The sequence below is a fragment of the Lipotes vexillifer genome, unplaced genomic scaffold, assembly GCF_000442215.2.
Source record: "Lipotes vexillifer unplaced genomic scaffold, Lipotes_vexillifer_v1.1 scaffold134, whole genome shotgun sequence".
NCBI lineage: Eukaryota > Metazoa > Chordata > Mammalia > Artiodactyla > Lipotidae > Lipotes > Lipotes vexillifer.
Window position 1 is genome coordinate 2,746,988 of NW_006787464.1, and position 26,687 is coordinate 2,773,674.

General features: G+C 35.4%; 1 protein-coding gene across 1 annotated transcript in view; it reads right to left on the minus strand.

The window, feature by feature from the left end:
* LOC103077476 (WD repeat-containing protein 78) overlaps window positions 1-26,687 on the minus strand; it is a 97,441-nt gene that overhangs the window by 63,291 nt on the left and 7,463 nt on the right. Inside the window, 4 exon segments of the mRNA XM_082931175.1 lie at window positions 2,531-2,687; window positions 8,230-8,342; window positions 9,689-9,873; window positions 24,024-24,207. Of these exon segments, the coding sequence (XP_082787301.1) occupies window positions 2,531-2,687; window positions 8,230-8,342; window positions 9,689-9,873; window positions 24,024-24,207 (639 nt within the window).

A 26,687-nucleotide genomic window follows, 5' to 3' on the forward strand; every position in this document is an offset into this window, starting at 1 on the left:
GAAAGACTGCATTAAACTACCTCCAAAGGACTCTTTTACACTATACCCCCCGACATCCCTACAACTTTCGGTACCCACCAATAATATCCTAGCATTATCTCCACATAGGTTTTATGAATTTTGATTATAGACATAAAGCTATAAATTTCCCTCAAAGTACTACTTTTGTGTCACCCCGCAGTATTATTTTCATAATTGTTTTGTTCTGAGTATTTCTTTGATTTCCATTATGACTTCTTTCGTTCATGAGGAATTTTCAACATGTGCTTTTTAACTTCCAAAAGCGTATGTGAATATGCATCTATATTTTAGTTGAGATTTATGTAATTAATTTTTAACTTCATTCCACTGTGGTCAGAGAATTTAGTTTGTCTGAGACTACTTCTTCGAAATTTTTGAAACCTTGCTTCATGGCCTTGTACATGGATGATTTTTGTAAATGTTCCATGTGTGATTGAAAAGAGTGTGTATCCTCTAACTGTTAAATTCAGAGTTCTATATATGACCATTAAATTATGTTTTTGGTTCAAATTTTCTATAACTATACTAATTTTATCTGATTGACTTATCAATAATTAAGAGAGGTATATTCATACCTCCTACTTTAATAAGATACTTATCAAGTTTCCAGTTTTTGCTTTATATATTAAGAGGTTATTTTATTAGGAGTTTCAAGTTTAGAATTATTATACCTTCCTATCATTATGAAACCACACTCTTTATCCCTAATAATGCTATTGGTTTGTTTCTCTGTAGATGATGTGTTCTTTTTTTCTTCTGTTTTTAAAATCTTCTTTTAATATTTGGTATTTTGGAGTATGAGTACAATGAGTCCTGTTTGTGTGTGTGTGGATTTCTTTTTATTTATTCCTATTTCTGTGGAATGGTGTTTTTCAATAGTTTGGGGAATTACTTACTCTCCTTGAATAGTAACTCTCGTCCATCCTTTCTATTCTGCCCTTTTGGAACTGATTAGGTGTATGTTAGACCTCTAGTCTATTATCAATATCTATTTAATATCAAAGATTAAATCAATATTTACTTTTTAATTTTAACAATTATATAAACATACTTTATTTTAAAATTCTTTTTAAATTTTTTGCCTTATAAATAATCATTTTGATAGTTTCTTAGTGTTAATGATGTTTTAACTCTATCTTTTATTTAAATATTTCACACATATTTTATACTTTATATTTGATAATATCATTACCCATAGTCCTCAGGATTTAGATCTAGGAATTGTTATTTTTAAAATTCTCATTCATAATGACTTGTTTCTTTATTGGTTTGGTGTATTTTTACTAAACTCAAACTGAATGAATCTTAAGAGTCTAAATGGGATACGCTTTCCTCCAGAGAAAATTTGTATTTGCTTATGTATTTGCTTATGAGATAACTGAGATCCTTGTAAGGGTCTTGGTTTAATATAAGAATCTCTCCTTCAGCTGTCTCAATTTGTGGGGGATCCAAGACTTACTGGTGGACTCTAGATCCATGTGCTAATATTAACATTTGCTTCTAGCATCTCTCCCTCTATGATTTCAGATCACTTATCTATCCCATTGTTATTCTTTTCCTTTCCTTTTTCTGGTCCTGGGAGCTTTCCCTTATGTCTCATGAGCTTTAAAAGTATGCTGTTTGAGTTATAAAGCAGAAACTAATACAACATTGTAAAGTAATTATACTCCAGTAAAGATGTTAAAACAAAAAAAAGTATGCTATTTGAGATCTAATTGTACTATATTATATAGTCTAAACAATTTTACAAGATTTTATATTTGAATAAAAATAATACCATAAAAATTATTTTAGTGATGAATTTTTTAGTACTATAAATCATATATTATACTTGAAGAAAACTAATCTGAACAATTATATTAATAATTTATTTATGTAGCTGTGTTAATTTCAGACAGAGCAGACTTCAGAGCAAGGAAAATTATCAGAGATAAAGAGGGGCATTACATAATGATAAAGGGGTCAAGTATCCAAAAAGACATAACAATCCTTAATGTGTATGTGCCTAACAGGAGAGTTTCAAAATAACATGAGGCAAAAACTAATGATCCATTTATATTCATTAATAAAGAGAAATGGAAAATCTACTCTCAATAGTAAATTCAGTCATTTCCCCATAACATATTTTCCCTTTTAAGTTTTAAATATAAAAAATGGCTGTCATTTCTTTTTAACTTGAAAATAATTCATATATGCATAAAAGAAAAATCATTAAAACCTATACTGAGACTTAGAAGCCTCCTTTATTTCTTTTATTATTTAACTTAGTAGCTCACTTACTTTTTAAAGAATATGGTAAAGCTATGGGCTCCTCTTCTAGGAAAAACATACAGCATAAACACTTTACATGTAATTTCATGAGGCACATATGTAACTTTATATATGATTTCACCAGGCACATATACCACCAGTGTTTATCCAGAAATCCCCAACGACAGAAACAAGGATAAGAGCCTCTGATTTAGCATTTAAATTACAAAAGCAATGTAAACAACTGAACAATACATACCTTACTTTCTCAGCTTCTTCAGATTCTACAGAAACCATGACTGTTGGTAGGTTAAAAAAGTTCATCGTTTCTGTCTCTGTGAGTATTATCTCTATAGTCTTCTCCAGGTCTTCTTTTGTTACAATTTTTCCAGGTGTTGCCCTAATAACTTGTAAATCTAAAATACATGACTTAATAAAAATCATTTACTAATTGTTATTTTTAATTTTCATTTCATCAAAATACCATGACGAGTCATACATTGCAGGTGGCATTACATGGTCCAGGAATAGGCCATGTTGTGAGATGTAGTCTATTTAATCCCTCTGAAGCCAAACTGGATCCTATGGCTCATAAACCATCTCTGTTGCTGATACATCAAGCCTACTCCAATCTCAAATGTGTAGTCATGACTACAAGGGCATCCCATTACATCTATCCTATAATATTAACAGGGAGATTGGGGAGAACAACTATTGATACAACTCAAGAGACATATGGGCAAGTGTATTTCCCAGATAATATGCAACCCTTCTCTGAGCCCTGAAGCTAATTTCTAGTCTATATCTACAATAGCCTTTTATTCTGTTTGTCCTTCTCACTGGTTGACTTTTGATTTAGATTACAGCTCACCTCTAATCATCTTCACCAAGAGCTAAAAAGACTCTCCAGTGAAAGTTGTGGTTAAATATAGGAGAAAAAGAGGCTCAATATCCATGCAAAACATACACTGAAAAGGGTTAGCCTCAAGCCTGTAGTCTTGTCAGAAGTCCAAGATTCTTAAAAAATTTCACTGAGGATGGAGTGTCAGGGCTAGAGAGTTTGGACTTGGTTGTATGGGTAATAAAGAGCCATGACACGGTATATAGGTCAGAGTTCAATGTTTTCTGTTAAAAACAGCATGTGAAGCAGGGATACATGAGGCTTTGACATGGGTAAAGCTTGAAAAGCTTTAGGAAAACAAGACTTAAGGGTATACACTTTCCAGAGATTAAGGCCCAAAGCCTGAGAAAAACACTCTCCTTATAACCTAAAAAAAATACAAGCTACTAATTTCACAAACCAATCATCAACATTTGGAATGGCTAAATAAATAATAGTATACTCATCTATGAATATTAACTAGTAATTAAATATGACATTAAAAATATATGAAAATGTTTGTGATAAAATGTAAAGTGACAGAATAATCCAGGACAAAACCCATGCTATGGTTATAACAATTAAAATACTTATGCATATGGAGAAGCTGAGGAAACAAAATTTTTAATTGCTAATCTTTTATTTATAGTATTGGATGATTCTTCTTTTAAAAGATGTTCTTTAATTTTTATTATTTATGCAATAAATTTAAAATATGAGGGAGAGGGCTTCCCTGGTGGCACAGTGGTTGAGAGTCCGCCTGCCGATGCAGGGGACACGGGTTTGTGCCCCGATCCGGGAGGATCCCACATGCTAAGGAGCGGCTGGGCCCGTGAGCCATGGCTGCTGAGCCTACGCGTCCGGAGCCTGTGCTCCGCAACGGGAGAGGCCATGGCAGTGAGAGGGCCGCGTACCGCAAAAAAATAAATAAATAAAAAATAAAAATAAAATAAAATATGAGGGAGAGATGATTTATATAAGCAAATCTAGCTAAGGTAGATATAAGGTAAGTGAAAAAGTAAATGAATTACCCATATGGACACAACTGGAGATATATCTAGTTCAAACTGTTCGTTTTATCAGTGAAGAAAATGAGAAACAGAGAGGCTAAGTGAGAAGTTTAAGGTCACACAGGAATACTGGCAGTTTTGAGACTAGAAATTTTGGTTCTTTTTTTTTTTTTTTTTGTGGTACACAGGCCTCTCACTGTTGTGGCCTCTCCCGTTGCGGAGCACAGGCTCCGGACGCGCAGGCTCAGCGGCCATGGCTCACGGGCCCAGCCGCTCCGCGGCATGTGGGATCTTCCCGGACTGGGGCACGAATCCGTGTCCCCTGCACTGGCAGGTGTACTCTCAACCACTGTGCCACCAGGGAAGCCCCTAAATTTTGGTTCTTGATTCTCTAAACTTTCTTTCTTTAAGACCACCAGATCTTCATGTATGATTTAGTTACATATACCTTAAAGTAGCATTATGGCACAGACATGCTAATTATAAAGATGAATGATCTTACAGTAGATAGAACCTAATAGCGGACTTCCCTGGTGGCGCAGTAGTTAAGAATCCTCTTGCCAGGACAGGAATAAAGACACAGACATAGAGAATGGACTGGAGGACACAGGAGGGGGAAAGGTAAGCTGGGACGAAGTAAGACAGTAGCACTGACATACATACACTACCAAATGTAAAATAGCTAGCTAGTGGGAAGCAGCTGCATGGAACAGGGAGATCAGCTCGGTGCTTTATGACCACCTAGAGGGGTGGGATAGGGAGGGTGGGAGGGAGACGCAAGAAGGAGGTGATATGGGGATATACGTACTCATATAGCTGATTCAGTTTGTTACACTGCAGAAACTAACACAACACTGTAAAGCAATTATACCCGAATAAAGATGTTTAAAAAAAAAAGAATCCGCCTGCCAATGCAGGGGACATGGGTTCGAGCCCTGGTCCAGGAAGATCCCACATGCTGCGGAGCAACTAAGCCCGTGCACCACAACTACTGAGCCTGCACTCTACAGCCTGCAAACCACAACTACTGAGCTCATGTGCCACGACTACCATGACTAGGTGCCATGCGCATGCTCGGCAACAAGAGAAGCCACAGCAATGAGAAGCCCGCGCACTGCAACAAAGAATAGCCCTGCACGCCACAACTAGAGAAAGCCCACGTGCAGTAACGAAGACCCAACGCAGCCAGAAATAAAAATAAAAAATAAAAGGTATACCAGATTATGTTAATGTGCAGTCAAGACTGAAAAATACTAATCTACCAGGTGGTAGAAGTAGAATTGTTTGGGTGTGACTCAGTTTAGAGACTTGACTTTGTAGTTAGAATTCACCAGCAGGCCAAGACAGATATAAACATCTATATTATTCTTCAAGGCTTCTGGAGGTTGTTTTGTTACGTTTGTTTGTTTGTTTGCTTTTGATGTAGACAAATAGAGGTAGACCTCAAGGCAGATCACTACATAAAGATTTTCTTCTTTATCTTAAGAGGAGTGCAAATCCATTGGAGGGCTTTAAGCAGGGAGAATGCGATTAGATTGTATTCTTAAAAAGATCATTCTAATAGGGATACAGTAGGATAATTAGTTGGCTTAGAAATCCCACTAGGGGACTAAAGACAGAAGGAGAATTTTAAGGGAGTTTGTGGAGACTGTTGTAAACTATTGACCACTCAAGAAAAGAATCTAGTAACCTAGCAACAATCTACACTACCTTGACGAAAGACCAGGTGCATCCAAGCACCAGGCACACTCAAGCCACAAACGTCATTGTTAAAACACAATAGATATATGTTCTGAATCTTGTTACATGAAGTCAGGGAGTTAGTAGTCCTTGAAGAGTAGCATTTCTGCAAGACAGAAATATAGGTGAAAAAGGAAAGAAAGTAGGTGAAAGGGGACATTATACCAAAACCTGAGATGAATTACCATATATTAGTATATGTCACCACCCTTCTGCTAATATACATATTTAAATAGCGTCATGACCATCCTCATTAGACCATACGGGGTCAAAGGAGGAACTAGTGATTTAAGCCTTGACGTCTACCCAAAAACTGAGGAAGAAGGTGGTCTTCTCTTCCCACCCCACTTCTTCTTTGATTATAAAAATGTAACGCTCTTTGTTCTCAGGGCTGTGCTCCCTTGCCTGCCAGCTTGTAGCTCTCACAAGTATCCTATGCTAATAAACTCACTTTTTGCCTATCGCTTTGCCTCATGCTGAATTCTTTCTGCAAGGAGAAAAAAGAACCTGAGCTTGAGGAAGTCCTGACACCAGGTGAGCAGCTTCAATTAAAAGACAGTGGATTTGAGTCCCCTCCTAAGTCAGGGACCCCAGTCTGAGGTGTGGTTGGGCTTGAGTCCCATTCCATGGGTTCAAGTCCCATCCTGTCGATTCAAGTCCCAATCTGAATTTTGGCTGGGTTTGAGTCCCATCCAAGAAGGAGAGCAGGTTCAATTCTGCATACAGTTTGGAAAAACAAATTGGAGGGTGGCAAGAATATATGTAGAGACTGCTGGGGGAGCTTATGACAATAATTCAATTCTTTGTCCCCTCCTGAGAGGACGGGCATCTTCCTACAACAGACATTGCTAATTGCTTAAGCTTTCATTGCTAAGCCTTTCTCCCTTCCCTGGCCTCTTTCCATTAATACAGGCTGAGAAATAAAATATTTGGCTTTTCCAGCCTCTCTTGAAGCTAGTGGTGTCAATGTGACACAGTTCTGGACAATGAGATAAAAACAGAAATATACAGGAAAAAGGAAGCCTTCTGGGAAAACGTTTACTTTCCTGATAAATGAGGGAGATGTGACTGGTGCTACTGCCTTCCTCCTTCTTTCTGCTTTTAATGTGGATATAATACCCAGAGCTGGGGCACATATCATGAGACCATGAGGCAAGAAACAAGAAGAAAAGGCTTACGAAAAGAGAAGAGCAGAGCTTCCAATCCAGATTCTGACACAATTAAGCCACAAAAGCAAAGCCAAAAGCTACCTACCTTTAACTTCTTTTAATGTGGGAAAAATGGTAGTTGGGTATTCTGTTACTTGTCAGAAGCATTCTGTTACATATGCTAACACCAAATAGAAGAGTCCATCAAGCACTTTTCCAACCTTATTAATATTTTCACTAATCCTCATTATCATCTTAGAGGAAAGGACATCCTGACCCTCAAGGAAGTACCCACTTCTTCCAGCACTTTTGGTCAACCATTATTTCCTCATTCTTTTAACTTTACTCGCACAATCCTTTGCATTACCTCATGTTTTATCCTCTGCCTGGAATGGGCCTCTCCTTTTGTTCTCCTGACAAATTACTAATTATCTTTAGAAACCCAATTCAAAAGTCAATAATGTTCTCTATGAACGTTCTCTCATTTTTTGTTTTCCACTTCACAGTAGTTAATATTTTCTTTGTAAGTACTCCCATCACATTCTGCACGTCTTAATATGGCATTCATCACAGTGTATCACAATTATTTGTCTCCTGAGTTAGAATCTGAGCTCTTTTAAAACAGGGTCTGTGGGACTTCCCTGGTGGTGCAGTGGTTAAGAATCCACCTGCCAGTGCAGGGGATACAGGTTCAAGTCCTGGTCCTGGAAAATCCCACATGCCAGGAGCAACTAAGCCCACGTGCCACAACTACTGAGCCCGCGGTCTAGAGCCCGCACACCTAGAGCCCGTGCTCCCCAACAAGAGAAGCCACAGAAATGAGAAGCCCACGCACCACAATGAAGAGTAGCCCCTGCTCGCCACAAGTAGAGAAAACCCGCACACAGCAACAATGGCTCAATGCAACCAAAAATAAATAAATAAATAAAATATTAAAAAAAAATTAAAAACAAAAAAAACAGGGTCAGTGATTACTGAGGCTGGTGGTGCAAGAAAGTCACTTGAGAATTTTAAAAAATATATAAACATTACCCTGGTAATTCTCATGTAGCTACTGCACAGGCCAGCATTTGGGAATGATTACCATAGTTCTGCTATCTCAAGCACCCAAAAAATAATGAGCATATTTGCTAAAGAAATAATGAACTGTTACTGAAATAAAAGATTGGATTTTCATTACCTGTAAAACTAGCCAACCTTTCCTGTTTAAAGGATGGTTCTTCTAGGTCTTCTACCATTGATTCAGTAGTGGATGTACTTGACTTAGAAACTGTACTGCTTCCTAAAATTGACCTTTAATAATGAATAACAACATTATTTATTTAGATGTCCTTATGGGCAGTTAAATGTATAAATGAAAACATTATCAGACTGAGAAATCAAATATACTGTAATCATATGAGCAAAGTTGATAAAAATAAACTAGTTCTTTAAATATTGAGTTGATTTTTAATGTTCTTTAAGTAAAAAGTCATTTTAAATATATTTTAGAAATAAAACATGTCAAACCTATGCCTAGAGACCTTCAATGGATTCTCAACAGTATGTTTAGGAAAAAATCCAAAACACAGCCTACCTACCTAGACTCTCCGTCTTATCTTCATTATCAATATTCTCTCCCCCCAATTTTTTTTTTAAGTTTCTCAAACTTATGGAGCTCTCTTACCTCAGGGCCTCAGCCTGGAGTAGTCTACCCTTCATTTTTCACCAGGTTTCTGCTCATTTTTCAAATCCCATATTAAATGCAATTTATTCAATTTGATAAATGTCCTCTCAAGACTTAATTTAAAATAAAATTTATATACTTCGTGGGAAATCAATACACTGAACAATCCAAAAATAATTTCCTTTATACATAGAAACTTAACATTACTCCATGATATTACATACTTTTTTCCTTTCTATTTATAGTTCCAACTGCCCTCCAAAAGGATGGGTTCAGTTTACTGGAATATCCTTTGTTTTGCGGAGAACTCCCATGGCTTCTGTATGCTAATTTGGAGGCAGACTCTAGAGCAGCATATTTTCTCCTAAAATTTCATGCTTAGTTAACATCTGGAACTTTTAATTTATCAGATTGAAAGTTACACACTAAAGTATTTCCCCATAATCTTTAGATTGTTTTAGGAGTACTGTTTTATTATGGCAAAGACTGAATTTCTCTATTGGAAGCAGTAAAAATTTTCAATTATATAAGTATCTATATATGTAAATGCAAAACATGTCATTTACCAAAAAAAAGTTATAAAACAAGAGAGAAATCAAACCCTAGGAGAACAAGGATTTGTATGGAAGAATAGGGAGGGAAAAAAAGGAAAGCTCCTAAACTGCAGCATAAAAGAAACTGAAGAAAACTGAAGAAATACGTCTGTGATGTTAGGTCGCATCTTTTGGCTTCTCAGGAAATCTTGAGTAAAATCTATATATTTTTTCACAAATGTTTTGGTATAAGTGTAGGGGAACACTTGACATGCAAGCTCTACATCTAGTTAAAACATGAGAGGAACACAGAGGTGGCACACTAGGATGAGAGAACAGAGCTGGGAGACTGGGGACAACTGACATCTAAGTTACATATGTGCAACTTAAATGAAAATACATAAGATATAAAAAAAGAATCATAGAATAGTATACACTACCTTGTAAACTGCCCTAACGTACTAGGATTTATTGTATTCTGATAAAGGCTATAGGAAGCTATAAAGTCTGATGTACGTGATCCTTCTTGTGATGTCAATAGTTTATTTGGCTTTGTTGTACCAGTATATGGATCTGGATGGTAAAGAGGTCTGGGAGTAACATCAACTCCATGTATATCAGTCACCTGTAGAAAATAGTTATTTAAAAAAAAATAAATAAAAAAGACAGGGTTTCTGAATGATAGGTCCTAAAAAACAGAGATAAAAATAGTAGAAAAAAGATAAATATAATGTTTGTAGGATATGACAAACATGAACAATTGAATGATAAAAGATTTTATGCTTAAGTTTCTTAACTGAGGCATACACTTTTTTAAAAGTCTTATTTATGTTTTACCTATATATAAGAAATACATACTAATTTTGAGAAAATTCAAAAATATAGAAAGATAATTCTGATTGTTAATATTTTGGTATATTTAATTTTTTTATGTATAAGCTTTAAAAACCAAAACTTTTCATTTAACATTTTATTAATAAACATTAGCCAAGTTATTACACATTTTTGGCTTATTTGTTTTTGGCTAATTTTTAATATTTTTAATTATGAAATTTAACACATACAGAAATATAATTAAAACATAACCATATAGTTAAATAATACAAAGCAAATGTTCTTATAATCACAACTAAAGTAAAAAATTAGAACATTGATAGAAACTCTAGGAGACTTTGCCCCTCCTAGATCACAAGCAGCTCCCCTGGCTTTTGCTTCTTCTGGTTTACTTCCTCTCCCTCCTCCCCAGTGAATATCATTAACTTGATTTTGGTAATTATTTTCTTTCTTCTTTTTAAAGTTTTATTAAGTATGCATTCCTAAACAATAGCACTTACTTTTTATAACTTATATTGAAGTAAAATATACATAGAGATGTGCACATATAAACGCACACCTTAATAAATTTTCATAAACGGAAGACACCCAGGTACCTAGCATTCAGATTTAGAAACAGAAAATTACCAGCATCTCAGAAGTTCCTTCCATAAGAGTCACTATCTCCCACCAAAGGTAATGATTATACTGACTCCATGGATTAGTTTTGCCTGTTTTTGAACTTCACTTTGATGGAATCATGAAGCACGTACCGTTGGTATCTGGTTTCTTTTTTTCAATGTTATATTTGTGAGAGCCCTTCATATTGTTAAGTATAGCTGTAGATGGTTCATTTTCATTGTTGTACAATATTCCATTGTGTGAATATATCACAATTTTATATCTATTTTATTGTTCATGGACATTTCTGTAGTTTCCAAATTTTTGGCTATTACAAATGATGCCACTGGGCTTCCCTGGTGGTGCAGTGGTTAAGAATCCACCTGCCAATGCAGGGGACATGGGTTCCAGCCCTCGTCCAGGAAGATCTCACATGCTGCAGAGCAACTAAGCCCATGCACCACAACTACTGAGCCTGAGCTCTACAGCCCGTGAGCCACAACTATTAAGCCCATGTGCCATAACTACTGAAGCCCTCACACCTACAGCCTGTGCTCCGCAACAAGAGAAGCCACTGCAGTGAGAAGCCCACACACCACAACGAAGAGTAGTCCCCACTCGCCGCAACTAGAGAAAGCCCGCGAGCAGCAACGAAGACCCAACGCAGCCAAAATAAATAAATAAATATATTTTAAAAAACCAAAAACCAATGATGCCACTAAGAAGATGGTTGTACATGTGTTTTGCTGACTAACTATACTGTATGAATTTATGTTGGGTGTATACCTGTGTGAAATTCCTGGTTATTGGATTATTTATATGTTCACATATAGTAGATACTGCTGAAAGGTTTTCCCAAGTGGTTCCCACCAACAAAGTATGAGAGTTCTGGTTGCTCCAGATTTTGGTTAGCACTTAGTATTGATATTTACCAAGTTTATCAATGTAATTTAGTTTTGCCTGTTTTTAAAATTTATATAAATAGCCATATATTATAATGGAATTATCTGACATCTTTTGTTCAACAGTATGCTTTTATGTATCTCTCCATGTTGTTGCATGTATAATAGTTCATTCATTTATTGGTGACTGTAGTCTGTTGGATTAGTATATCATATTTTATCTATCTCTTTTACTTTTAACAGACATTGAATTGTTTCCCAGTTTTTGGCCATCATGAAAACCGTTTCAATAAACATTAATGTGAAAGCATACTGTTAAACATGAAAATGTATTTCTGTAGGGGATATATAGATGTGGAATTGATGAGTCAACCTGATTAGATAACACCAAACTGTTTTCCAAGTTGACTGTAAAAATTTTCAAGATTGCCAGCATTGTGACAGTTGCTGTTACTTTACATTCTCATCAACAACTAACACTGCCAGATTTAGAAATTTAAACCAGTATGGGTATAGGTATACAGGTATCTCATTTTGACTTTAATTTTCATGAAATTGAACTTATTTTCATGTGCTTATTCCTATCTTGACTTCCTTTTTTTTGAAGGAAAATATCCCATACAAGTCCTTTGCACACTTTTCTGTTGAGTTCCATCTTTTTTTAAATTGATGATAGAGTTCATTAAATGTTCTGACTATGAACCCTTTCTGTTTTATGTGTTGAAAATGTCTTCTTTCACTCTATGGCTGAATTTTCCTTGTAGTATCTTTTTAATGAACAGAAGTTCTTCATCTTAGCGTAGTCAAATTTATCATGTTTTCCTTTATGGTTTACGCCTTAGATGTCTCATCCAAGAAAGCATTCCCAATCCTGAAATTATGAAGATTTTTTGCTTTTCATGTTTAGATCTATAATATACCCGAAATTGAGTTTTGTGTATAGTATGAGGAAGGAAGCCAATATATTTTTATTCCATGTGAATACCCAATTGTCTCAACAAGAATTTTTGAAAATCCTGTTATTTCCCCATTACTCTCTAGTGCACATTTATTTTAAAACAAGTGTTTATATGTGCCTGAGTCACTTGTAGGCTCTCTGTCTATACCTTTGTTAATGTTACACTTTATATAAAACTTGGTATCTAGGAGAGCAAGTCCTTCCACAAAGTTCTTATTCAAGAGTATCTCGGTTATACCTAAGCTTCAGCATCTTTATATAAATTTTAGACTTACCTTGACAAGTTCCTGAAAAAAATACAATGAAAAAAAATGAGATTTTGACTGAAATTGCAAAGGATCTATAAATCAAAATTTGGGTATAATTGATATACTTACAACACTAACTCTTTCTATGATAAACATGTTCTAGCTCCCCATTTGTTTGGGTCTTGTTTAATGTCTCCCAGTAAAATTTTATAGTTTTTACAGTATAGGTATGTGCATCTTTGTTATATTTATCCACAAGTACTTAATACATTTTAGTGCTATTATACATGGTATCATTAGAAAAATATGTAATTTTTGAAATGTGTGTTGCTGGTATAAAAATATAATTGTTCTTGGTTGTGTTTTTTGATATCCAATAACCTTGCTAAACTCTTATTAATTTGATAATTATTAATAGGTGATTTAAAATTTTATATGTAGATAATTGTGTCATTTACAAATACTCAATGTTTCATTTCTTTCTTTCCAGTGCTTACATTTTTCATTTCTTTTTCTTGCCATACTGAAATGGCTAAGACTTCCAAGAATGTTGGATAGAAGTGGATCCTTCTTAGGAATGCTTTACCATTAAATACGACCAGTGCTGTAGGATTTTATAAATCAGATTAAGGAAGTTCCTTGTGATTGCCAGTTTCATAAGAACATTTAAAATCATGAATAAATTTTAATCTTATCAAATAAATACTTTATGTATTGAGCTGATCATATGTTTTCCTTTAAGCTATATATGAATGTGGTGAATTACACTAATGGATTTGTAAATGTTAAACCAATCTTAATTTCTTGGTATAAATGTAGCTCATGATGTATTATCTCTTTTTATTGTTATTGAATTTTGTTAACATTTTATTGAGGATTTCTCCATCTATGTTTGGAGATATTGACTTGTAATGTTTCTTTCTCATACTGTTGTAGTCAGATTTTGATATCAAGATATTTCTAGCCTCATAACATGAGTTCTGGAGTATACCCATTTCTTCTGTTCTGTTTTTGTCCTTATGTGTTTGGCATATATCACTAGTGAAACCATCTGAGCCTGGAATTATCTTTGAAGAAAGATTTTTAAATTACTCATATTAATTTCTTTAATACCTTCCAATTTTCATTTTTGTTTGTCTCTTGGTAAAATGTAAGTTTTTAAGGAATCTTTCCATTTTATATTCATTTGCAAATTTTGCAAAATTTAAAATTGGCATAAAGTTACACACAATCTGCATAATTATCTTTTTAAATAGCTTTTAAAGTGTACAAGTCAGTGGTCTTGAGTGTATTCACAAATATGAGCAATCATCACCACAGTTAATTTTAGAAAATTTTTATCACCTCAAAAAGAAACTCTGTATCCTTTAACTCTGATTCCCTAACCCTTGTCTTCCTCCCAGTCCTAGGCAACCACTTAGGTATTTCATGTCTCTATAGATTTCCCTATTCTGGACTTTCATGTGAGTGGCATCACATAGTGTGTGGTATTTTGATCGGCTTGTTTCATTTAGCATAATGGTTTCAAGATTCATCCATGTTGTTGCATGCCTCAGTACTTCATTCCTTTCTGTGGTTGAATAATATTCTACTGTATGAATAAACATTTTGTTTAGCCATCTGCCCACTGATGGACATTTGCGTTGTTCCCACTTTTTGGCTATTATGAATAATACTGATATAAACATTCATGTACAAGTTTCTGGGTTGGAAATATAACTTAATTTCTCTTGGGTGTATATACCTATATGTAGAATTGCAGGGTCATATGATAACAGTATGTTTAAACACCTGAATTACTACCAGACTGTTTTCCAAAGTGGCAGGACCATTTTACATTCCTATCAGTAGTATTCTGATTTCTTGATATCCTTGCCAACACTTGTCATCTGACTTTTTGATTCTAGCCATCCTATTGAGTATGAAGTAAAGGTCACACTGTGGTTTTGAGTTGCATTTCTCTGATGACTAGTGATGTCAAGTATTTTTCCATGTGCTTTTTGACCATTTGTATACCTTCTTCGGAGAAATGAGCATTCAAATCCCTTGCCCAATTTTTAATTGGATTTTTTGTCTTTTTATTATTGAGTTGTAATTCTTGATATATTCCCGATAAAAATCCCTTAACAGATATATTGTTTGCAAATATTTTCTCCCATTCTGTGGGCAGACTTTTTACTTTATTATGTTCTTTGAAGCACAAACATTTTTAATTTTGGTGAAGTTCAATTCATCTGGCTTTTTTTCTTCTGTTGTTCATATTTTTTGTGTCATATCTGAGAATCCTTCGCCAAACCAAGGTCATGAAGGTTTACCACCATGTTTTCTTCTAAAAGTTTTTAGTTTTAACTGTTACATATGTCTTTGATTCATGTTGAATTAATTTTTATATGGTGTGAGGCAAGGGTCCAACTTTATTCTTTTGCATGTGGCTATCCAGTCATCCCAGCACCATTTATTGAAGACTATCCCTTCCCTCTTAAATGGTCATGGTATGCTTATCAGAAATCAGTTGACCATAGATGTAATGGGTCTATTTCTGGACTCTCAATTCTATTCCATTGATCTGTATATCTATCCTTGTGCCAATCAGTACCACACTATCATGATTTCTGTTGCTTTGTAGTAAATGTTGAAATTGGGAAGTGTGAGTCTGCCTACTTTAGTCTCCTTTTTCAGGACTATTTTGGCTATTCTGGGTTCCTAGCAATTCCATATGAATTTTAGAATCAATTGTCAATTTGCACAAGGAAGTCTGCTGGGATTCTGATAAGGACTGTGTTGAATCTATAGCACAGATTGGGAAGTATAACCATCTTAATAATGGTAAGTCTTCCAATTCATAAATTTTGGATGCTTTCCCATTTATTTAGATCATCTTTAATTTCATTCAGTAATGTTTTACAGTTTTCAGAGCTTATGATGTCACTTCTATTATTAAATTTATTCCTAAGTATTTTATTGTTTTTGATGTTATTGTGAAAGAAATTTTCTTAATTTTCAAATTGTTTATTGCAAGAGTAAACAATACAATTTATTTGTATATTGATCATGTATCCTGCAACCTAACAGAATCCATTCATTAGTTTTAATAGTTTCTTTTTTTGTTTGGTTTTTTTGGTTTGTTTTGTGTTTGTTTGGCCATGCTACGGCTTGCAGAATCTTAGTTCCCCCACCAGGCATTGAACCCGGGCCATCGCAGTGAGAGCGCTGAGTCCTAACCACTGGACCGCCAGGGAATTCAATAGTCTTAATAGTTTTTTAGTAGATTTCTTAGGAGTTTCTATATGTAACATTATGCCATCTGCAAATAGAGATTTATCTTTTCCTTTCCAATTTGGTTGCCTTTTTTCCCCCCTAATTGCCCTATCTAGAACCTCCAGTACAATGTTGAATAGAGTGGCAAGAAAATTTTGTCTTGTTCCTGATGTCAAAAGGAAAGCATTCAGTTGCATGACTGAGTTGATATTAGTGGATTTTTCATGTGTTCTTTATCAAGTTGAGGAAGTCCCTCTACTCCTAGTTTATTAAGTGTTTTTATCATGAAAGGATGTTGAATTTTGAAAAGTGCTTTTTCTGGATCTAGATGATCACTCCTTTTTATTCTACTGATATGAGATGTATTACATTGATTTTTAGATGTTAAAAATGCATACCTGGGATAAATCCCACTTGGTAACTGTTATGGGCTGAATTCTCTCTCCCCACCAAAAAATTCACATGTTGAACCCCTAACCCCTAGTACCTCTAAATGTGACTGTATTTAGTGATAGGGACATTAAAGAGATAATTAAGTTAAAATGAGGCCATTAAGGTGGGTCCTAATCCAATATAACTAGTGTCCCTAAAGGAAGAGTAGATTAGGACACTGTTTAGGCCATACAGTCTGTGATATTATGTTATGGCAGCCTTAGCAAACTAATGCACTCCAGGCATATAATTCTTTTTATATGTTAGATTTGGTTTGCTAGAATTTTGTTCAGGATATTTGCACCCACATTCATAAGAGATATTGGTCTGAAATTAATATTGAAATTAATGTGTGTCTCCTATAGACAGCCTATCATTGGATCATGTTTTTTAAGCCAGTCTGACAATCTATGCCCCTTGTTTGGATTGTTTAATCTATCTACATTTAATGTTTTCTTAATATAGTTGGATTTATATCTCCCATCTTACTTTATGTGTTCCATATGTCTCATGTCTTTTTTGTTCTCTATTCATCCTTTATTACTTTTTTCTGCATTGAGTGAATACTTTCTAAGGTAGCATTTTAATTTTTTAATGATCTTTGCATTATATTTTTGAGGTTTTTCTAGATGGTTGTTCTAGGGTTTAACATATACATCTTGTCAAAATTAGCTTTGGATTTATATCAGCTTAATTCCAGTAATATATTGAAATATTACTCCTATATAGCTCTATTCACTATTTCCCCCTTTTGTGGTATTAGTTTTATGTAAATTACATGTATTACTGTTACAAAATAAAAGAAAACAGAGCCATAATTATTACTTTTCATTTTGTCATCATTTGCTTACATTACAGCTTTGTTCCCATCCACCTCCTTTGTGCTATTACTGCCAAATACATAACACATATATTACATTTCTGTGTCATAGATCCAATAATACATTATATACATGTTATTTTATATAATCATTTTTCAAATCAGTTAAGAGGGAAAAAAGGAGGAAATGCACTAATAGTTGCATTAATTACATGATATAATAGTTGTTGTAATTACATAATTGTGTTCACTGATGTTCTTTGTACGGATATGAATTACCATCTGAAGTTACTTGTTTTCAAGCTGAAGAACTTCCCTTAGTATTTCCTGTAAGGTGGGTCTGCAAGCAATAAATTCTTTCAGTTTTTGTTTATCTTGGAGACTCTTTATTTCATCTTCATTTTGGAATAATAGCTTTACTAGATACAACATTCTTGGTTGAGCTTTTTCTTTAACAACTCCATTTGTTCTCCTCTGCCTTCTGGCCTCATTGTTTCTGATGAAAAGCTATCTGTTCATCTTATTAAGGTTCCTTTGTACGTGATACACACTGTTTTTCTCCTGCTGCTTTTAAGATTTTCTTCTTGTCTTTGACTTTCAGCATTTTTACTATAATATGTCTGCATTCATTCATTCTTGGAATTCACTGAGCTTCCTGGATGTGTAGGATATTGTTTTTCATTAAATTTGGGGTGTTTTCAGCCATTATCTTTTTGAATATTTTTTCCTTTCCTTTTGTGTCTCTCTTCTCCTTCTGTTACTCCCATTATGCATATGTTGGTGTGTTTGATGGTGTTTGATGGCTCTATTCATTTTTCTTCATTCTTTTTTTTCCCACTCTGTGTTTGGCTTGAATAATCTCTATTGATCTATCTGCTAGTTTGCTAATTCTTGCTTCTGTCAGTTAAAATCCATTGTTGAGCTCCTCTAGTGAATTTTTAAAGTTTCAATTATTGTACTTTTCAGCTCCAGAATTTCTATCAGTTCTTTTTCATAATTTCTGTCTCTTTATTGATACTTGATGTAACATGATCATACCTTCTTTTACTTCTTTAAAGGACAGTTTCTGTAATTCCATGAAGCTACTTATAATGGCTTCTTTTAAATCTTTCTGTTAAATTTGACATTTGCTTCCTCCCACAGACAGCTTCTGTTGCCTTTTTTCTTGAGTATGGGTCATACTTTCCTATTTCTTTACATGTTCCATAATTTTTTGTTGGAAATCAGAGATTTTAGATAATGTATTGTAGCAACTCTGGGTACTGGAACTTCCCTCCTCCCTAGAGCTTGTTATTGCTATTTGCTTGTTTATATTTTGTTTAGTGATAACCTGGATTATTTTAGTGAGGTCTGTTTTCCCATTGCAGGTTGAACAGTGTCCCCGAAAAGAAGATATGTTGAAGTCCTAACCTCCAGTACCTCAGATTATGGAAATAGGGTCTTTGCAGATTTAACTGAGTTAAGATGAGATCATTAGGGTGAGCCATAATCCAATACAACTGATGTCTTTATAAAAGGGGGAAAGTTGAACAATGTCCCCGAAAAGAAGATATGTTGAAGTCCTAACCTCCAGTACCTCAGATTATGGAAATAGGGTCTTTGCAGATTTAACTGCGTTAAGATGAGATCATTAGGGTGAGCCATAATCCAATACAACTGATGTCTTTATAAAAGGGGGAAATTTGAACAGAGGCAGAGGGAAGATACTGTGAAGATAATGGGGAGAATACAATGTACAGATAGAGGATTAGAGTGATGGATCTACAAGCCAAGGAGTGTTTGGGGTTATCAGAATCTAGGAGAGAAACAGATACTTCCCTAGCATATTCAGAAGCTGCACGCCCCTGCTAACACCTTGATTTCAGACTTTTAGCCTTCAGAAGTGTGAGACAATAAATTTCTATTGTTTGAAGTCATACAGCTGTTGGTACTTTGTTAAGGCACTCCTGGGAAACTAATATGCCCCCTCCCAACATCTACCCTGCAGTCCTGTTAACACACTAATGTTGCTCCTCAGGGAGGTGCAGCTTTGGGTATGCCCACAACCATCCTGCGATGACAGAGCTACTGGTAGGGCTCTCTTCCACACTTACTCTGACCACACTCAGCTGTTAACTTCACTAGTTGCCAGCTGATTGCTCTATTGTTTTCAACAATGCCCTGGGGCATAAATTCTCTACAGACTAATCCAATCAAATTGTGGCTCCTTCCAGGGAAGTTTCTGATGCCAATGTTCAATATTTATTCTCACTACAGGAAGGCTTCTCTGGCTGAGGAATTGCCTTATACCCTGTTTCCGTATAAACTAGCTAGCCTACAGTCTAGGGTGTATCTTCGTTAGATCAATTAATTTCCTTGCAACTGCCTTTTACCACTATGTCCACTGTTTTTGAGGGTGTTCATAGGTTTAAACTTCTCCATGATCTGCTGCAAATAAAGCTGGCTCCTTATGGAAGATATAAGGAACTATCTGTTGTACAGCTTGCTTCTCTCCCCAGATAATATCTCTGCACCAGATCTCTGGGGTTGAAAGTAGAGACAATGGTAAGCTTCTCCATGAGTGACAACCTCACTCTAGGTGTTGAGTGCTCCATGGAGGGAATAGGGCAGTAGCCTGAGGTCTTCTCAGCTTGCCTCTCCTGACATGGAACGTGATCTCATGGACCAGGAGAAGGCCCCAGGATTCTCAGTGTGCCATACCCAGGTAGAGCTCATCAGTGGGGGTTATTATGGTAAAATGCATACATTTTTCATCTTAACCACATTTAAGTGTTCATGGCATTAAGTACTTTCACATTGCTGTGCAGTCACCACCACCATCCATCTCCAGAACTCTTTTTAAAAATCTCACAAAGAGGGCTTCCCTGGTGGTGCAGCGGTTGAGAGTCTGCCTGCCGATGTAGGGGACACGGGTTTGTGCCCCGGTCTGGGAAGATCCCACATGCCGCGGAGCAGCTGGGCCCGTGAGCCATGGCCGCTGAGCCTGCGCATCCGGAGCCTGTGCTCCGCAGCAGGAGAGGCCACAACAGAACAAAAACAAAAATCTCACAAAACTGCAAATCTGTACCCATTAAACAATAATTCCTCTTTACTCTTTCTCTGGTGACCACCATTTTACTTTGTCTCTATGAATTTGACTACTCTAGGTATCTCAGATAAGTAGAGTCATGCAGTCTTTGTCCTTTTGTGACTGGTTTATTTCACTTAGTATATTTTCAAGGTTCATCCATATTGTAGTATGTGTTGAAATTTCCTTCTTTTTAAAGGTGTATACACACATACACTTTGTTTATTCATTCATCTGTTGATGGAAACTTGGGTTGCTTCCACCTTTTAGCTACTATGAATAATGCTGCGATGAAAATCGTACAAATATTTGTTCAAATCTCTGCTTTCAATTCTTTTAGGTATAGACCAAGAAATGGAATTGCTGGATGATATGGTAATTCTATTTTAAAATTTTTGAGGGACAATAATACTGTTTCCATAGCAGCTGCACCATTTTACAATCCTACCAACAGTGCACAAAGGTTCTGATTTCTCTGTATCCTCACCAATACTTGTTATTTTCTGTTATTGTTGGGTTTTTTTGCATAGTTGCCATCCTAATTGGTGTGAGCTGGTATCTTACTGTGGTTCTGATCTACATTTCCCTAATGATTACTGGTATGATGTTGAGCATTTTTTCATGTGCTGTCAGCCATTTGTATATCTTCTTTGGAAAAATATTTATTCAAGTCCTTTGACCATTTTTTAAATTAGGCTGTTTGCTGTTGAGTTGCAGTTCTTTATATATTCCAGATATTAACTTGTTATCAGATATACGATTTTCTAATAATTTTCCTCATCCCATGGGCTGCCTTTCACTCTGTTGTTGTGTCTGTGTCCCTTGATGCACAGAAGTTTCTAATGCTTGATGTAGTCCAATATATCTATTTTCTCTTTTGCTGTATATGCTTTTGATATCATATCTAAGAAATCACTGCCAAATCCAATGTCAAAAAGTTTTTCCCTTATATTTTCTTATAAGAGTTTTATAGTTTTAGATCTTACCTTTAGGTTTTTGATACATTTTGAGTTATTTTTGTAAATGGCGTAAGCTAAGAGTCCTACTCTGTTCTTTTGCATGTAGATATCCAGTTCTCTTTAACACCTTTGTTGAAAAGACACCATTGCATGGTCTTGATATCCTTATTGTGAGGGTTTATTTCTGGGCTGTATATTATTTCATTGACCTATATGTCTGTCTTTTCTCTTTTCTTTCTTTCTTTCTTTTTCTTTCCTCCCTCCCTCCCTTCCTTCCTTCCTCTAGTTGTGGTGAGCAGGGTCTACTCTTTGTTGTGGGCATGGGCTTCTCATTGCGGTGGCTTCTCTTGTTGTGGCTCTAGGCACACAAGCTTCAGTAGTGTGGCTCGCGGGCTCTAGAGTGCAGGCTCAGTAGTTGTGGTGCACGGGCTTAGTTGCTCCACATCATGTGGGATCTTCCCAGACCAGGGATCAAACCTGTGTCCCCTGCACTGGCAGGTGGATTCTCAACCACTGTGCCACCAGAGAAGTCCCTATATGTCTGTCTTTATGCCAGTACTACACTGTGTTGATTACTGAAGCTATGTAATAAGTTTTTAAATCAGGATGTGTGAGACCTCCAACTTTGTTCTTTTTCAAGATTGTTTTGGCTATTTGGGCTCCCTTGATAGTCCATATGAATTTTAGGATGGGTTTTTTTAATTTCTGCAAAAAATGTCACTGGGATTTTGATAGGGATTGCATTGAAGCTGTAGATTGCTTTGGGTAGTATTGACATCTTAACAATATTAAGTCTATGAACAAAGGATGTGTTCCTATTTATTATTGTCTTCTTTCATTTCTTTCAGCAATCTTTATAGTTATCAGTGTACATATCTTTCAACTCCTTAGTTAAGTTTATTTCTAAGTATTTCATTCTTTTTGATGCTATTGCAAACAAAACTATTTTTCTTGATTTTCTTCTTATTCATTGCTAGTGTATAGAAACAATTGATTTTTTTGTGTCAATTTTCTATCCTGCAAATTTGCTGAATTTGTTTATTAGTTCTAACAATTTTTTTAATGTGGAATTTTTAGGGTTTTGTACATGTAAGATTATGTCATCTATGAACTGAGATAATTTTACTTCTTCCTTTCTACTTTGTATGACTTGTATTTCTTTTTCTTGCCTAAGTGCTCTGGCTAGGACACCCACTACTGTGCTGAATAGAAGTGATGAAAGTGAGCATCCATGTCTTGTTCCTGATCTTAGGGGAAAAGCATTCAGCCTTTCACCACTGAGTATGATGTTAACTGTAGGTTTTACAGAACGCTCCTGAGGAAATCCTTTCTCTTTCAAGTTAGTTGAAAGATTTTATTTTTAATTTTTATAATCATTGGATATTGAAGTTTTCAAATTCTTTATCTGTTGTGATAATCACATGGATTCTTTTTCAGTCTACTAATAAGGGGGAAAGTACTGACTTTTGAATATTGGAACAACCTTGCATATATTATCCCCACTTGGTCATGATGCATTATACATTTTACATAGTGCTCTTAATACTATGTAATATATATGTATAACATACACGTAATGCATATAATGTGTACGTAATATGTATATAATTATTATGGACTGAATGTTTGTGTACCCCCCAGATTCATATGCTGGAACACTAATCCCAGTGTGAGATGGTATTGGGAGGTGGAACTTTTGAGAGGTAATTAGGTCATGAAGGTAGAGCACTCATGAATGAGATTACTGTCTTTATAAAAAGAGGCTAGGGAGCTAGCTAAATCTCTTTCCCCCTTGTGAGGATACAATAAAAGTTGGTAGTCTGCAACCTGGAAGAGGGTCCTCACCAGTACCTGACCATTTGTCACCCTACTCTTGGACTTCCAGACTCCAGAACTATAAGAAATAAATTTGTTTATCAGCCACCCAGTGTATGGTACTTTATTACAGCAGCCTGAGCTGACTAAATAATTCTTAAGGTCATGAGTAGACTTTCTTCATTCCACTCTAATGTTCTCACTACCAATAATGAATTATAGGCACCAACTGCCAATATTATGCTGTAAGATATGTTATATGGCAAAGATTCTAACAGAATCAATATATCAATACAGGCATACCTCATTTTACTGTGCTTCACTTTATTGCACTTCACAGATATTGTGTTTTTTACAAATTGAAGGCTTGTGACAAATCTGCATCCAGCAAGTCTGTTGACACCATTTTTCCAACAGCATTTGCTCACTTTGAGTCTCTGTGTCACATTTTTGTAATTCTCACAATATTTCAAACTTTTTCATTATTATTATATTTGTTATGGTAATCTGTGACCAGTGATCTTTGATGTTACTATGACTTGCTGAAGGCTCAGAGGATGGTTAGCACTTTTTGGCAGTAAAGTTTTTTAATTAAGTCACGTACATTGGAATTTTTAAACATAATGCTACTGTACTCTTAAGAGACTACAGTATAATGTAATAATTTTTATATGCATTGGGAAGCCAAAAAAACTCAAGTGACCCACTTTATTGTGATATTTGTGTTATTCGAGTGGTCTAGAACTGAACCTGCAATATCTCTGAGATATGCCTGTATTAGAAGTTATTGTTTCAAAGCAGCATACTTTCTACCTTTAACATTTCAATCAAGTTCTTCCCAGTGTCATTTTCAAAAAAACTCAGAATTCTAAAGAATATTACCCGCATGGCTGTCTTTGTGGAGGAAATATTCATTTTTTCTACTGTTTTGGGGTCAGGTAGAATCACCATGGTTTTTGACACAGCCATTCTGCTTTGGTTTGCACTAATATATCCTCCTTTTATTTGCGATCCTTTTGCTGGGCCAGTAAAGCTAATAGACCTCTTCGGCTGTGCGCCAGTGTTTCTATATCAGGAAAAGAAAACATAACACTGAGGATCCAGGATTGAAGAAAAAGTAGGCAATGATAAAAAAGTAGACTTTCATTTAGAAACATGGAAACAATCTAAACATATAAACAAGAAAAAAATAGTAGCCACTTGAGAGCTCATTATGTGTAAGCATAGTTCTAGAATGTTTACAAGCACTGTGTCACTTTTTCCTCACAATAATTCTAAGAGGTTGCTATAACATTATTTTATATAAAGTCACAGAGGCTTAGAGGGAAACATTCTTACTAGAGTTGAAATTTGAACCCAGGCAGTCAGATCAAAAGTCTACACTTATTTCTCAGGGTCTCAGTTTCCTTATCTGTAAGATGAGGATAAAGATAGTACTTAATTCATTGGTTATTATGAGGATTAAATGTATTAATTTCTATATTATGGTTAGGAAACGCCTGACACATAGTAAGCACAAATGAGTGTAGAGTGCAGTTTTGCAGGCAGATTGAAGAATAAGTAATAAAACCTGGGAAAGAATATCATGTTCCTGCCTGAACAATTACATAATAATTCTTAATAAGAGAAATTATAATCAAAATATTTGTATCCAGGAGAAAAAATATGATTTCACTTTTGGATCAATTTTCTAAATTCCTTAAGACAAAAACCTAATCATTCTTTCATTCTACTACTCTGATTGTACTGCAGACTTCTATAAAACAAGAATGATCACCCCTTACATTATAAAAAGGCATTGTGTTTCCAAAGAAAACATTTTAAACAATACTTTTACTTTCCTACTCATAAAAGATCAGACAAGAATAAAATACTTTAAAATGACAACAATCTACTTTTCATATTTTATTTTTCTTCATGGCATTTAGTACTACTTGACACTATTTGTTGTCTACTCCTCTACTAGAATGGAAGCATCTTTAGGGCAAGAACTTTGTCTTGTTCATTGCTATATTGCTAGCACACAGGACAGTACCCAGTATATTGTGGCCACTATCAGTATTCTTTAAATAAATGACTAAATGAATTCCATTCATACTATTTCAAATTTACATTCTTTTAAAGTATCACACCCTATCCTCTCTCCTTCAGTCTCTAAATGACTAACTCCAACATTTCCAAGAAAACCAAATTAATCAATGAGGTAAGAATTCCTTAAATTTCTCTACCTTCATTATATTATTCTTTCATATCCCACAAACTCATCTAATCCATCCTTATTTCTTTCCTCCTCTTTCAGTTCAAAAGTTGCTCTTCTTATCTAAGGTTAACCTTTCTACCTGTGCTCTGAAACCTGTCTGTTACTACTTTTCTCAGGGACTCTTTTCCTTTTTAAAAAAAATTTTTTGGCCACGCTGTGTAGCTTGTGGGCTCTTAGTTCCCCAACCAAGGATAGAACCCAGGCCCTCAGCAGTGAAAGCACTAAGCCCTAACCACTGGACTGCCAGGGAATTCCCATCTCAGGGACTCTTCCGTCAATAATTCTTGGTCTCCTATATCTTGTTTCCAATCTTTTTCCCTTCAGCATATAACTGTACTCCAGTCATCTCTTCAACTTAAAAATCCTTCCTTTACCTATCTATTACTAGTCTTCCAACATCTATTACTGTATCTCTCCTTCACTTTTTAAAATATTAGTCAATAATCCTATCTATGTCCTTACTCCTCTTATGCTCCATAATTCACTACAATCTAATTCCACCCTCTCCTCTCCTACTGCAGAGACTACTTTCATTAAAATCACCTAGTCTTGTGCTTCAAATTGTCAGATCCAAAGGACTCTTTCCAGTACTTATCTTTGTAGCATCTGATGTCAGTTGACCATTCCCCCTTCTTCTTAAACTTGAGTTCTCAAATTGGTTTCTGTAACATAACTGTCTCCTATTCTTCACCCTCCTTGGGACCGCTAATTACCTGACCCTTCCATTTTCTACCAATTAATCAGTACCTTTTAGGTTTCTCTTCTTTCACTATTTAATCCAGTATCCACAATTCATCGACTGAATCACTCTTTTACCATTACCTTCAACTCTTATTTTCTTTCTCCCTTGAGCTTTGCCCTACTATCCCTACAAAATACAGTCTGTCCATTCTATTCTTCCTCTTTACTATATCAGCTGCTTATTCCCATGGTCATACATTTGACCTTGTCCTTGTCAAGGACAAATACCCCTCTAATACTTCATATCCCCTTGCTTTATTTTTCTCCTCAGTACTTCTTACTAACATATCTGTTACTTATTTATCTTATGAATTAGATGTTCCCCACCTAACCCTCCAACCCTGAGAATCTAAGTTCCACGAGACTAGGGACTTTGTGTTATTTTGTTCCCTGCTCTATCCCTAATGCCTACAATAGTACCCAATACACAGTAGCTGCTTAATAAAAAATTGTCGAATGAATTCCCAAATCATTACAACCAATTCAAAACATTCTCTCAACCTTCATACTCAAATGTTTACCAGCCTACTGGGTAGCTCCAGCTA